Source organism: Drosophila teissieri, chromosome 3R (assembly GCF_016746235.2).
Source record: "Drosophila teissieri strain GT53w chromosome 3R, Prin_Dtei_1.1, whole genome shotgun sequence".
In the NCBI taxonomy this organism is placed as follows: Eukaryota; Metazoa; Arthropoda; class Insecta; order Diptera; family Drosophilidae; genus Drosophila; species Drosophila teissieri.
In genome coordinates, this window is record NC_053032.1 from 26823250 (window position 1) to 26837224 (window position 13975).

At 48.7% G+C, this 13975-nt stretch overlaps 1 protein-coding gene across 2 annotated transcripts in view; it reads right to left on the reverse strand.

The window, feature by feature from the left end:
• Positions 1-13975, reverse strand: part of LOC122622429 (kin of IRRE-like protein 1) — a 56467-nt gene that overhangs the window by 5128 nt on the left and 37364 nt on the right. Inside the window, exons 7-14 of one of the 2 annotated variants that reach the window (XM_043800850.1) lie at positions 13743-13854; positions 13565-13685; positions 10910-11073; positions 9294-9452; positions 7978-8139; positions 7233-7346; positions 5883-5916; positions 4316-4547 (exon numbers count right to left, since the gene is read on the reverse strand). In XM_043800850.1, the coding sequence (XP_043656785.1) occupies positions 4316-4547; positions 5883-5916; positions 7233-7346; positions 7978-8139; positions 9294-9452; positions 10910-11073; positions 13565-13685; positions 13743-13854 (1098 nt within the window). Of the gene's footprint in view, positions 1-4315; positions 4548-5882; positions 5917-7232; positions 7347-7965; positions 8140-9293; positions 9453-10909; positions 11074-13564; positions 13686-13742; positions 13855-13975 lie in introns of both variants that reach the window. The other variant, XM_043800849.1, reaches the window with a different exon arrangement.

Genomic DNA, 13975 nt, shown 5'->3' on the forward strand with positions numbered 1-13975 from the left:
AAGCGTAAATAGTTATTTAATTGTAGTTATGCGCCACTTTGCGGTGCGTGTGTAGTAACTTTGCACTAGTTTGATTTGGTAAAATGAGAAACGGAACAACAAAACTGGGCCGGCGATTGATAAAAGTTCAACTTGAAGTACGTTTGAAAAATTCGTTATTCCTCTAGGATGCAGTATACAGTACACAGTATGGGTCGCTTACGTTCATATACACTTTACGGATATACATACACATACATTAAGGAGAACGCTTAACACGGATGTTTAATTGTTTTAACTATAAATTTGATTTACGCTGCTTTAATGTTCGTGACCTTCGCTAAGATTGTGACTAATAACTGTACGCTTTGCTCTATGCATTATCGTAATCCGTATCTTTATCAATTTTAATTGAATTGTTGCATTATTGTCGTAGTTTACGTTAATTTATCTCCTAACATAATCAAGTGGATAAGCATCTTTCTATGCAAACGAATAACTATCCGCTATCCCCTATCCTCCAACTTCTTCCTCTTCCTCTGTCTGATATGATACGAATAATTGGCTCCTTTTCCGATTCCCCTCCTCTGCATATATTACACACTCCTCATCTGTACACACGGGTCCTAATCAGCGTAGAAGCGAATGTGCCAATTTGTAATTGTAATTTTTGGCCAGGCAAACAAATAGCGAACGAGAAAGAAACAAATACTCGTAGTCCCCATTCCCCACCCTCCACTCCGATTGGGGGCTAACACTCGTACTCGAGAATGAATCCCTCTCCCTTGGACGTGGACCTCGAATGTTGCTGATGCGGCAGCAGCAGTGGTGCGGTGGTTGTTGCCGCAACGCTGGACGTCGCTGCTGCTGGCGGTGCGGCAGCTCGGCTTAAATTTACTTGTGACAACATTGCGGTTGCCGTTAATTTGCCATTGTAGGCGGCGAGGGCGGGATTCAGTGTGGGCGCGGCACCGTGTCCGTAATAGTTCAGGGCGGAGGTAAGTGGCACGGACTGCTGTTGCTGCTGCTGCTGGTGATGCTGCTGCTGCGTGCTGCGTCGATGGTGCTGCTGTTTGGCCATATAATCCGTGCTCGTATTTGCCGTGGCATTGCGCAACGTTATGAAGGTGTCGAAGTTGTCGGCGGTCGAGGAGGCGTTCGAGGTGCTCGAGTTTCGGCGGTTGCCCAAATGTTGTTGTTGCACTTTGGGCGCGGTGGGTTGCAGGTTCAGGTTGTGCTTTAAGTGCTGCTGCTGCTGCTGCTGCTGATGCTGCTGCTGTAGCTGGGACATTGATGAGTTCGATGAGGAGGAGTTGGACAGCGAGGACGAGTTGACCGAGTGGGCGGGCGGGTGCTGCTGCTGATTCGCATAGTATTTGCGCAAATTCTCCAGCATATAGCGATTGTTTGCATTTCCGGCTGAGCTGACAGCGACCAATGTTGTTGTTGCTGCGCCTGCTGCTGTTGCTGTTGCTGCAGTTGCTGTTGCTGCTGCCGCTGCTGTTGCTGCACCTAATGCCGCTGGCTCTGGCTTTGGCTTTGGCTGATGGAACTGTGGCCCTGCGGTTGGCGTCGGCATCGTTATCTGCTGCTTGCTGCTGGTGGCATAGAGTACATCGCTGCTTTGTCCCGGCAGCGCCAAATTGATGACACTGCCTGTTGCAGCTGGCATTGCGGTTGCTGCTGCAGCCGGGATTGCTGCGTGCTGTCGCTCCATATCCAGTGCATGGGCTCTTGTCCTGCCCTTTCCCCTGCCCCCCGACTCCCGATAGCTGCGGGCGTAGTGGGCCTCCATCAGGTCCGCCCGTCGCTGTCTGGCCACATCCGGCTGTTCGTCGCCTTCTCCGGCACTCCTGCCGAATCCATAGAACTCGGCCCGCGGATAGTGCGCAGAGTTCGTGGCACGGTCGTAGTTTCTGCCCCGCTGTCGCTGGAAATGCTCCAGGTAGCTCTCGCCGACTCCCCGCTCGCCCACGAGGAGATTCTGGTCCTCCAGCCCCACTTCATCGCCCACCTCCTGGCGCTGCAAATGCTGATTGAGGGACTGGTAGAATGTGCTTTCGGCCAGATTCTCATTATAGGATGTCGCACTCGCCGGCTGATGCCAATCAGCGTCTTCGCATTCGTTCACTTTGACGCGAATGCGTATGTCGCGGGCCATGTAATCCGGCCTTCCGCCAGCCGCCTCATCATCGGCACGCAATCCATCCACCGCCAGCCCAGCCTCATCCTCATCGTCATCCTCTTCGTCGTCATCGTCGTCGTAAAAGAATCTCGCTGATTTGGCGCTTTCCGCCAGCAGCAAGTCCTCGCTCTCCTCCAAAGCCAGGGCGTAGCTCGTTAGGTTGTCAAAGTAGTATTCGCACATTTTGTCCGGGTGCTCGTAGCGTAGTTTAAAGTCCTTGGGATCCTCCTCTGGTTCCTGCCGCTTAGTTGTGGGTCCACTGAAGACCGAGGCATAGTCGGAACTGCTCATCGAGTCCGAGTTGAGGGCAGTGTTCCTTACCTTCGCTTTGGACGCTATGGGCAAAGTGCCGAGGTTCTCGTAATTAGCACCATAGTTGGCGGCCTGCGATTGACTCCTTTTGTGCCTGGGACGGCGGGGAGTTTCGGGCGCAGGATCGGGTTGCTTGGCCAGGGCTTTTCGCTGGGCTCCACTCACCCGACCCACTGAGTGGGCCGACTGCTTGGTGGTGCTCAGCTGGTGGTCGAAGTTTTGCTCCAAGTAGGCATCCAAGTAGTGCAGGTTCTTGCTGAGATCGATCTCCGACTTGTAGCTCTTGTAGATGGTCGCCTGTTTGCAGCGAGACTCGTAGTTGGATATGTTGGCCCGATCACTGATAAAGCGGAAGCTCTCGTCCTTGGCCAGGGTATGGAAGCCACTGAACTCGGAACCACCCAGAGATCCTCCTTCACCGGTGGTCGCCTTGAAGTTTCGACACTTGTCGCGTATTTTCTGAATACCCTGCCGTGTCTTGGCCTGCAGTCGCTCGAAGTAATTCGCCTTGGTCACCGGCGATGTGGAGTGATTTAGTCTTGGATGATAGGCGGTGGTGTGCTGGATGTCATAACCTCCGCCACCCGATGCCCGCATGCTCTGAATGCTGTGCGTCCTGTTGGGATAACTCAGTTTCAGTTTGGGCAGCGATGGCGGCTCCTCGGCGCCGGCGCGTTGGTGAAGTTTCCTTAGCGAAAGTTGCTTGAAAATGGCCCGCGATCGCTTGGGCTTGCCACTGGAGGTGTTTGTCCTCCTGCCCAGCAAATCACCAGCGTCATTGTCGAAGTCCTGCCGCTCAAAGCGCCGCACTGGCACTCCATGCAGATAATGATGCTCGGAGGGGGGATTTTGGCTGCGATTGGATTCGAAAAGTCTTCGCAAGCCACGACCCTGCCTCTGGGGTCGGGAGCTCCTGGCGTTCGCCGCACTCCTCAGTCGCGTGTTAACGCTCAGCGTTAGGATCTCGTCGTCGTGGAAAATGGAGAAGGGATTCGTGATCACCGTGGAGCTGTCTCCCGTCTGATTGTTGGAGGGGCTTAAACTGCTTACGGATCTAGTCTTAAGGCTAACGCTACTCCTAGGCCTGCTAATGGCTACTTCCTGCTGCTTACTGTCTAGTACAACTACAACTTTGGCTTCACTGTGCTGCTGCTGTGGCAATAACTGCTGTCCACTAACTTGGCCCAGATCCGTTTCGGATCGAGAGCGCATCGAGGGTGCATCCGCTCCACCCTGGCGCCGCAGCTCCTTCAAGGAGTTGCTCTGCTTGCGGAAGCGGTAGAACGGATTGTTGATGCTCAGCTTCTGGAGCAGCACCTGCGTTTCCTCGGGCGTGAGCGGACCCACTGGCAGGGGATCCACTGGGCCCGGCTGCTGCTCCACACTCGTCACGTTGAGGTGGAGCAACTTGGGCGCCGTCGCCGGCTTTATGTCCCTGTTCATATTGTTCTCCAGATCCCGCTTGCTGCTGGTGGTCTTGCTGCTGGTTAGCGAACTGCTGCCCTCGCTGTTGCTGCTGTCGCTGGTTTTGGCCACCTCTGAGGTGTTGTTGTTATCGCTATTGGTCAGGACAGTAGTCGATGTGGAACTGATTTTGTGGTTGTTATTGTTGTGGCTTACACTACTGTCATCCAGTCGCTGTTCGTTCGGTGTTGTGTGTTGGTCAGTCAGTTCGTTTTGGTGTTCGTTATCGTTATCGTTATCGTTTGCGTTCTCGTTATCGTCATCGTTTTCGTTTTGCTGTTGCTGTTGCGTTAGCTGTTCGTTGGATTCGCTAGTGGTATCAATTGCCTGCTAGACCCTAGTGGGCGGTTGTAATATCATTGCAGCCATGCGTACCTTCATTGCCTCCGGCGATCCGTGTCCCGGGTACTGTTGCTGCGGATGCTGGGATGCGGCATGTAGGGCAGCGGCTGCTGCTGCTGCTGCGTGTTGCTGCTGCTGTTGCTGCTGCTGCTGTTGTTGCTGCTGCTGCTGCTGGTGATGATGGAAGCCCGCCGGCGTGGTGTAAATCGAATCACCTTGAGGGCCACTCGTGCTATCCGAGCGTGATTTCAAATCAGCTTTCTCGCTGCGGGCGACAAACAAAAAGGAAAAGAGGCGAGATGAGATGGGATGAGATGTGGGTGGGTGGGTGTAGCAAATCGTTATCGAAAATTGTTTGCCCAAGTGACAATTGTGTGGGTGGTGGTTAAGTGGTTGGGTGGTGGCTTATCGGCTGCCATCGCTGATTGGCGAATTGTATCCCTCACGCATATCTGAATATCTATTTAGTTTTTGTCGCTGCCTCGCCTCGCCGCCGGCAATTGTTTACTTGGGGCTTAGGAAATTAGATATGCCCCTTGCCCCCTCCTTTGCATCCTTGCCCCCCCCCCCCCATCAATTTACTCTCGAGATGGACCCAGAAATGTTGCTAACAAAACGAGTTTTGGGAATTGTGGTCGGAGTGTGCTTGATACGGAAATTCTAAATCCATTTCCGTTCTCTTTTTCATATTGATCGATTCAGTGGTACTTTGAACTTGTGTGTGTGTATAAACAGAATATAGTTATTCTAAACTCCTAAACAGGAGGAACAAAGGACGGCAGCGGTGAATGGCCAAATAACCTCTCATAACTCATGTTTCAGGATTGGGGCTGCATGGCATGTTGCAACAATGAGCGATTGCTGGCCCCCTTGTTTCGAATTGCTGCTATTGAAAAACGAAATATTATTTACCCTTCTGGAATTTTTGGGGTATAACAAATGTGGATTTCCTAACCAATTAAGCATACAACTCAAGATATTGGTGAAAATGACTAAGCATAATTCCATTTAAAGTTTCTGTTCTGCCCTAAAATGATAATAATTTACACCTATTAAATTACCGTTTTTGGGCATAACAAAGGTTGATTTTCTAACAAATTAAACATACAACTCAAGATATTGGTGAAAATTACTAAGCATAATTCAATTTAAAGTTTCTGTTCTGCCCTAAAATAATTTACACCTATTAAAATCCCTTAGCTATCCAATTTTTCGCCATTTGTGAGGGTATTTCCACTTTGTTCTGCGCCAAACAAAAATGTTTGCTCGCCGATGCATATATTGAATATATGAAAAATGTATAATATTTTATGTCCCTCACACACACACTCACACACACGTACGTGCAGTGGAAAACATTTTTCATTGTTCCAATGCTGTACGTGTGCATTTGTATTGGTGGGCGAGTTGCTGTATTCGGCCAGTAGGGGCGCATAAATTGGCACGCCAGCGCCACCTGTTGGGTGCAGGATGCGGCTGCATAAAAATATATCAAAATGGTCATTTATCTATGGCCCCCCCACCCTGTCTGTAAATGTGTGTGTGTGGGGGTAGGGGGAGGGGGGAAACGTAGGTGTGTACGTATTACGCTTCAACTTACCTGTCTTTATCCGATGATTTATAGCCCGTGGAACCTGTGCCATGCGAGAAGCGAAGGGGGAAGAGAAAGGGGAAGATTCATATTAGAGTGTGCAATATTCAGGAATATAAATTCCACCCATTATTCTTTGAAGGGTGTGGTTGTGTCCCGCTGCAAAATAGTAGAAATTAGCTGTGAAAATACCGCTGGCAATTTGCAAACAGACAGCTAGATAGAGGGGATATATATACATATATCTCTACATACATATATTTTTGAAATGTGCCCTTGGAGCCGTGATAAATGAGGCAAGGACTTATTGATTGCGAGGAACGTGTAAATTCCCTGCGAGGTGTTCGCAAATTGTGATGGATATCAAAGGGGTGAGAGATATATGTGCTATAGTATCGGGTCGCACTTGAGAGATCTGTCAAACGGCATTTGACAACTGGAAGGCAGCTGCAGCAGTCAGTCAGCCAGTCAGGCAGTCAAATTGACAGCTTGATTGACAACTGAGAAATTGCGATTAGGTGCCAGGGACTCGGGACGCAGCCTGGAAAGTGTTTACAGATCACAAGGATGTGGATGGGTAACGGTAACGGTAGCGGTATGTGTGTGTGTGTGGGTGTGTGCAGGAACGGCTCGAATGTCCTTCAGCAATGGCAAAGTTTCGCCCTTGCTTCTTTTGAAAATTGTTTTACAATTGTAAAAAGTTTCAGCGCTTTTTGTCTGCGTTTTGATTTCTAATTAGGCAGCGAACTCTGGCTTTAAGCCATCTTCCTCCGCCGAAAGGAGAGATGAAAATGTTGGCGCAACTAACAAAAAGCCGGCTCGAAAACCCTTAACCCTTTTGTGTGCGCAGGGGGGAGGTGGAGGGGGGCGGGGGGATTCAGCGGAGGAAACAGGAAACGGAGACTGACCGCAGGCGTTGGACGCTAATGAATATTTTATGAGATTTATTTGAGTTTCGAGTTTCAAGCAGTGTAGGGAAAAAGGAAAAGCAGAAAAAAGTACAAATAAAAATGAGCCAACACAACACACACACACACACACACACACACACAAAGCGCCAAAGAGACGCATCCATCCTGGCAGCCATTTTTTCCGCCATGACCGCGTCCTTCTCGCATTTCAATGCTTTGTGAGCTGGCAAGTTTTTGTGTTTTTGCAATTAGTGTGACAGCGGCCTTGGGGGGGGTGTTTCCAGCTGGGGTGGGTGGTAAAACAGGCCAAACAGGCGCCATATCCAAGGAGGAAGTTTTAATTGTCGCGGCCTTGACGGCACTGCCGGTGCAATTAATACGGGCCCGATGATTGTTCGTCTACTTTTTTTGGAGGGGGGGTTGGGGGTTTTCCCTCTTTTCAACTTACCCTTGAAGCAGCATCTCTTGCTCTTGATCGCATAGATGCAGAGGCAAACCAGCAAAAGGATGGCGGCCATGCAGCCCCCGGCCACGCCCATTAGATAGCTCATCTCGTAGGGTTCTGTCCGGAAATTCCATTCGATTCGATACACGGATTCGTATTCGTATTCGTATTCGTATTCGATGTGGTAGAGGTGGCGGTGGTGGGGTTGATTATGCAAGCATTAAGGGGAATTTTCATTTTCATATGCAAAATATATGTTATGCAATTCATGTATTGCACGTGCGATTGATTTTAATTAAAATCGTTGGGCAGCGATGCGATGATGGGTGGGGGAGGGGATGTGTTTAATGAGTTCTCAGTTCGTGTGTTCTTTCAACAATTTGCACTATCTCGTTGTAATAAGTAGGGATTAATCACTATTCGGCTAATTAATATGCATATTGATTGGAATTTTAAGGAAATTAAAGTGGCTGCACTGAAATCGTTGCTTCTAAGATACAACATTTGATAATGACTTGATATTAAAATTGATTCATGAGTAAGTGAATTTGACTGTGATGAAAGTTTTTTGGATGAATGTATGATATTTTATTTAACATGCAACACACGATTGAGACTATGTGTGACAGTGAATCGAAAAAATGCAAGTTTTACATGAGTGTAACTTAAGTACGTGATGTGGGAGGGGGGATGATGTGGGATGGGGGTAAAGAAAATCAAAGAAAAGTCTATGCACCTGCAAACGTACCCTCCACAATCAGGTGTATGGCATGACGATCGGTGCCCCGCTCGTTCTCCACCACCAAGTAGTAGGGCCTGGAGTCGTGCTCGTCCGCGTGCAGGATGTGCAGGGTGGACAGGTAGCAGTCCTCCCGCGTGTCCGGCTGCATGTCATCGGCCCGGAAGCGATCTGTGGGGGGTATGGAAAAGGAAATCAGGCAAGTCCTTGTCCCTGTTACTTGTTACCAATTGCGAATTGGCTTTCGTGGGCTAAGTAATTGCACTGGAATTGCACACAATTTGTCGGCGGCCGACATTAATCATTCGATTCGATGGGCTAACTGGGATCGCACGCGAAAAAAGGGCCGTGGAGCCAAGGAGAAGAAGGATTGGATGGGAATGCGCTCCGTTTGATTTGTGTCAGTGGCAGTGAGAGCACGCAGGATTACACGCACGAAGGACGCCCAAGGATGGACACGGGCAGACAAGCTGAAAATGAAGAGTAATGCGCCCTGCAGACCAAGGACCAGTGTTGCCAGGCCAGCTGTTTTCTAGGATATTTAGTTTATACGTGATATATATATATATGATATATATAATATCTGCACTTTCATGTCCTAATACTCTATGAAAAAATTAGTTAGCTCTGTACTTTGAAATGAACTAACATGAGAAAGTGCTCTTTTCTGAAGTTATTTCATTTAATTCAGCAATTTTCAGCTCGAGCTTAATCAGGTAATCAATAGTTGGCAACAATGGCCAACACTGGCTGGCAAGGATGCAGTTCAAGCTCAGCGGGGAGCAGCGGGGAGGTAGCGGAAGCCAGAGGGGGATGCAGCCGCATCTGGTGGCGGATGTACATCCCGAAAGAGTTTCAGCTGGAAAATGAGCTGCGTTGTGTGCGTTGGCTGTCTGTTGAAGCTCGGATTACCGGCGGCTGACAGGCGTGGGAAGTCTGCTCGAGGCACCACCACCATCTCGAGCCGCCATTCTTTGCACCAGCACACCAGCACCCAGTTTGCAACAACGGACATGACACTGCCAGTTTCTTGTCCGACTCTGACTCCGCGTGGTCATGTAATTTGTCTTGATTTGCGGAACAATTCTGCGCGAATGCCATGACCCCCGTCCAACCGCAACCCTTTCGGTTTAACTGCGGAAAGGCAGTTAATCTAATGAGCCCTCGACCGGGCGGAGCCATCGTTCTGCATCCTGCAGGGCGGCGCTAATTGAATTCCGAGTAGGCAAAACTAAGTCCAGCGTCTAATTGCATTACCATTAGCTGACCAATGGGGCGGATGGTAAGTGCTGAGCGGTAACTGCCTATCAAACAAGTATACGCACCGATGCCCGAGCCGGCCTCCAGACGCAGGGATCCCCACTCCCAGGCGACGCGTTGTGGCCGCGGATCCGCACAGACGACCATTGTCAGGCTGGCCGCCTCTCCTCGCTTCACGGAGACGGTGTGCAGGGAGGGATGCAGTCGCAGGACCTGCGGGGCACCTGCAAGGACAACGGAAACAATGGTGAAAAATGCATAAAGGAGTTGCGCCCCGTTCGCCCAGATGACTTTTTAATTGAGTTGGTGTGGCGCAACGCAACGCAACGCACTGCCGAAGATAATTGTATAGAGTGGTTAGAAAGTGGAGTTCGAGCAACCACTATGGGCACTGCAATGGCATTAATGGTAAGGCCACATAGCCTTTTAGTCTTGATTATTTTTACCTTGATATTAGGGGAATCTCTAGAAAGGCATATTATATATATTTGTCTCCAATATTAATGCTAAAGATAAAATTTAAGTGAGTATACCTAAGAATGTATGTATGCATACGTATTTCATTTCAAAAGTATCTATTTCTGGCGTATTACTGCCAAGTAATGAGAAACTAGGTCCTTTTTTTGACACTTTGGCACTCTGTCGCAGTTAGTTAGTTAGTTTGTTACACACACATGCAGATGTGCATAAATGTGGCGAGGACTTTTTTCGTGTGCTTGTTTATTTTTGTGCTTTTTTTTCCGTTCCCGGCTCTGCTAAATTGCTCGTGTCCTTGGTTGGTCATAAATTATGTACGTGCTGTGGTATTCGGCACTAAATTTAAATATTTCTTGCTGTTCTTTTTTTTAGAGTTTTCCTTCTTTTTATGTTTTTTTTTGCTCCCAGTTTGCTGTCCAGTTTTTCGCCCTCGGCAGTTGCAGCTGCATTTTTTTGTTCCGCTGGCGCTGCGGTCAAAAGTTCATTTTGATTTTGTGTTACGTTTTGGTTTAGTCCGTTGCCCAGTTGCTAGTCGCCGTCCACCGCGAAATTGTACGGTTGCATGACAGGGGGACAGGGGGTGGGGAAAAATTTAGGGAAAGTGGAAAAGCGGGAAAGCGACGAGGAGGTGGCAACGCAAGCGCTTAAAATGTTTCGCAGGCGCTTTCCGGCTGCAGCTTTTAATGGAGTTTTGTTAGTTGTTTTAAGTGTGCATTAGTTGCACGCCAGCCCAGCGAGGGGAGGACTTAAATGAGTAGCCCGAGGCGGAATAGGTTTCGCCTTTTTTACCCGGCTGCGTTGTCACCTTCTCTGTGGCTGTGCTGGTCATCTCCATGACACTGCTTTCCATTCCATTCCATTCCAGTCCGGTCCGGTTCAGAAAAAAAGGAAAACAACAAAAATTTGACATCGGAAAAAGCAAAGAGAGCAGAGATGCAGATTTATGACCGCAAACATGGTCCGTTCCTTAACCCGCAATACCCTTTCCGGTTGGGTCGGTTGGCAATCCCTGTGGGCAGTGCCTCTCTGGAATCCAGATCCTCGAGGATTCGATGCGTGTCAGGTGGAAAACATGCAGGCTGTGGGACCAGCCGTGTTGTCGTCATATCTTGTGGCATTGCGGTTTTTATGGCCACACCACACACACAACATACACCACACACCACACACACAGTAAATACAAGCAGTGCAGATAGCGACTTACCCACAACTTGCAGCGACACCGGATCGGATATGGCCACCCGCTCCTGGCCATTGATGTAGCTGGTGGCCCGGCACTCGTACTCGCCCTGGTACTCGTAGGTGACGTTGTCGATGACCAATCTGGACTCGGAGCCCCGCTCCACGTACTTGGATCCATGGGCCATTCTGCAAGGAAAACCAAGAGAGTATAAACAACTGAATATCCCACACTAAGCTTTAGGGCAAAGATGTACACCAACATTATCCAACTTGGCAATAAGTGGAAAATCCATGGAAGAAATGAATTGATTTCCGGCTTTTTGGCGATGCATCAGAGTGTTCGATGTACAGATGCAAGCAGCCACTTGTCCGTGCGGCAATTGATTATGATTATGCGCAACTAATATACGGATTCCATCTGGTCACGGACTCCGGCATACTGGAGCAGACTTTGTAGCACGCTCTTTGAGCTGCTCCCAGTCGGGCAAAATGAAACTGATGCATGCAACGAAGGAGGAGGAGGAGGAGGAGGAGGAGGAGGAGGAGGAGGATGCCACATTCCTCCTCCACCCCCGCCTTTTCCCATGTGTCCTCGTGCTGCTGCAATCCTTGCTTGGCAATATTGAAAATTGCGTATGCGTATGAGTTATTTTTTGGTGCACGCTGCCCGACTAACAGACGGGTGGGCCAAAGAGCTGGCTCACAGAAATATTTGATACATTTTTAATATGAGAAATGCCTTTCAAGCTGCGAAATGCTCTGGGCTCTCAGATTCTTTTGAGGCAGCCGTATATAGAATGAAAAAAAAAAGAACGAGGCATATCAACCAATACATTTAGTCGATGGCGCTTTAAGTGGTGGCCAAGATCTTTAAGGCGGTCCCTGGCAACCAGCAATTAAGAGCAATAAATTAGAAAGCCATTCAAATGCAAATCGGCCAAGTCGAAAAAGTTTGGCAAGCGCTCTGCTTTTTGCGGCTCCAATTCTCGAAGGTCCAGCAAGTGAGAGAGAGCGGTGAAATCACGTAAATCAAAGTGACAGGATTTCGTGTCCTGTGTCGTGTCCTTGGGTACCTCATTTGCAATCCGCCCGCCAGCAGCAGTTGCACTTGCAACTCAGTCGAAGGAGCCAAGGACCCAAGGACCCAGGGACACAAGGACACCACCTGGGAGGAGATTAAGGAGCTGCCGAGCATACGTCGCTCGGCCTGTCAGCGGCTCACTTCGTGGCATTGATTTATTACCCACTGGTTCCAAATGGGCGACTCCCGCTGTTTACCCAACACGGCACGCGCCATTTAATTCGCTGGGTGGCAGTGGGTGGTTGTGGGCGGAGGTGGGCGGAGTTGGGTTTGTGTTTGGAGAACATGCGTGGAAATTAGTTTTCAACAATTGACATTTAATTTCTGATAAACACGCGCGCATTCGCTTCATTAAGTCAACACGTCAATGTGTTGCATGTGGCATTCGTTATTAGATGGCGACACCTTCGCATAACAACCTCCCATTCTATCCTATATTCTATATATTCTATATACGAGCATGTCTGTCCGATCACGATCTGGCGTATCTATGTGTGTTTTATGTTGCCCCGATTGTCCTGGGGGCAAGTGCAAACAAATGGAATCACAAAAATCACGTACTTACGTGGCAGCGTCAGGGCCCTTGCCCCAGAAAGAGACGGCAATATGCTGCAGAAGAAGAGAGGGCGAGCCATAGGCAGTCGTATGACGAGTGCTCCGATTTTTCCATGGAATCTGCCGGCTTTGCATACTAATGCACGACGGCATTAACCACGAAAGCAGAAACGGAAGGAGCCTAATCCTGCAGGCATTATAGATGGCTGCTTGCTACCCTAGCCCAAGTTGGCTATATACAACAGTTAAGTCGCTTTACTATGAGCATGGGCTTTAGTGAATAGAAGACGAGGACTTTGAATTACAGGGTAGCGCCGCTGCAGCGCCTCCGAAAAACAATGCTTGCTTTATGATGTTTTCCTTGTCTCAAACAATTTCCGCTGAGCAGGTAATTAAAATTACGCGAAATAGCATCAGTTTCCTTGAAAATGGGCGTGGCTCCTCACAAAAAGGAAATGTGCAACAGGAAACGTGCTCACGTAAGAAGGAAATGCTGTTCATACAGGCAAAAGGCCTGAAAAACGCAACTCCTTGGTGGGCATGCTAAATTTAGCTATTTATTTCATAAGGTGCAACCATTTCTACATCATCTTCATTATTGTGGCAGGACTTATATTGCGCATACGCAGAGTGAGCCGCGTTTAATTAGCACTACCATTCAGCCGGCTACAATAACAGTTCCCAAAACAAGTAATCTGCACGGGAAAGTCACGTGTTTTAAGCCAGAGCAGCAAAGTTTTTAACGGAATCTAGAAGGCCACCAAAACTATGCAACGCAAGCTGCCAAAGAACTCCGGCTAAGCCAACCTTAAGTTGAGCACACAGAGAAAAACTTAAGCCAACTTGGCAATGGTATTGGGAAATATATATATAAATGTAAAAAACTGCTTTTATTTTTGTAAAAGAGCTTCTACGCTGTTAGATTTATGAATTACGTATGTAAAGATATGAAAATCCCAAATTAGACAAAGATAATACTCAGCCTTCATCGTGAATCAAAAAATCAGTACTTTCAGTGTACTTATACGTCGATGGACTCACCTCTGTACCCATTTGAAGGATGGCAGGGGATTACCATCAGCCAGGCACTCAAAGGCTGCTGGACTAAAGAGCGGGGCGGTGGTAAGGCGATCCGGACCAGCTGAAATAATTTTGGGGGGATCTGAAAGGAGCGGAGCTGGGTGAAAACTTTGTCCAAGGTAAATAGTGAGATACGTACATTTCACATCCAACTGCACCGACAGCTGCTCCGAGGTGCCCACCGAGTTCTGTGCCTGGCAGGTGTACAATCCGGCATCGCGCCGCCCGACGGGACGCAATTGCAGAGTTTCCTGTGGGCGAGAGATGGAAGATGGGAGGTGGGTGGAGGAGAGTGGAGTGTGGATCAGCGGGCAATTTAATACAATTACAAATTTCTGCTACACTTCAGATAAATTCCCAGCGGAGTGGGTA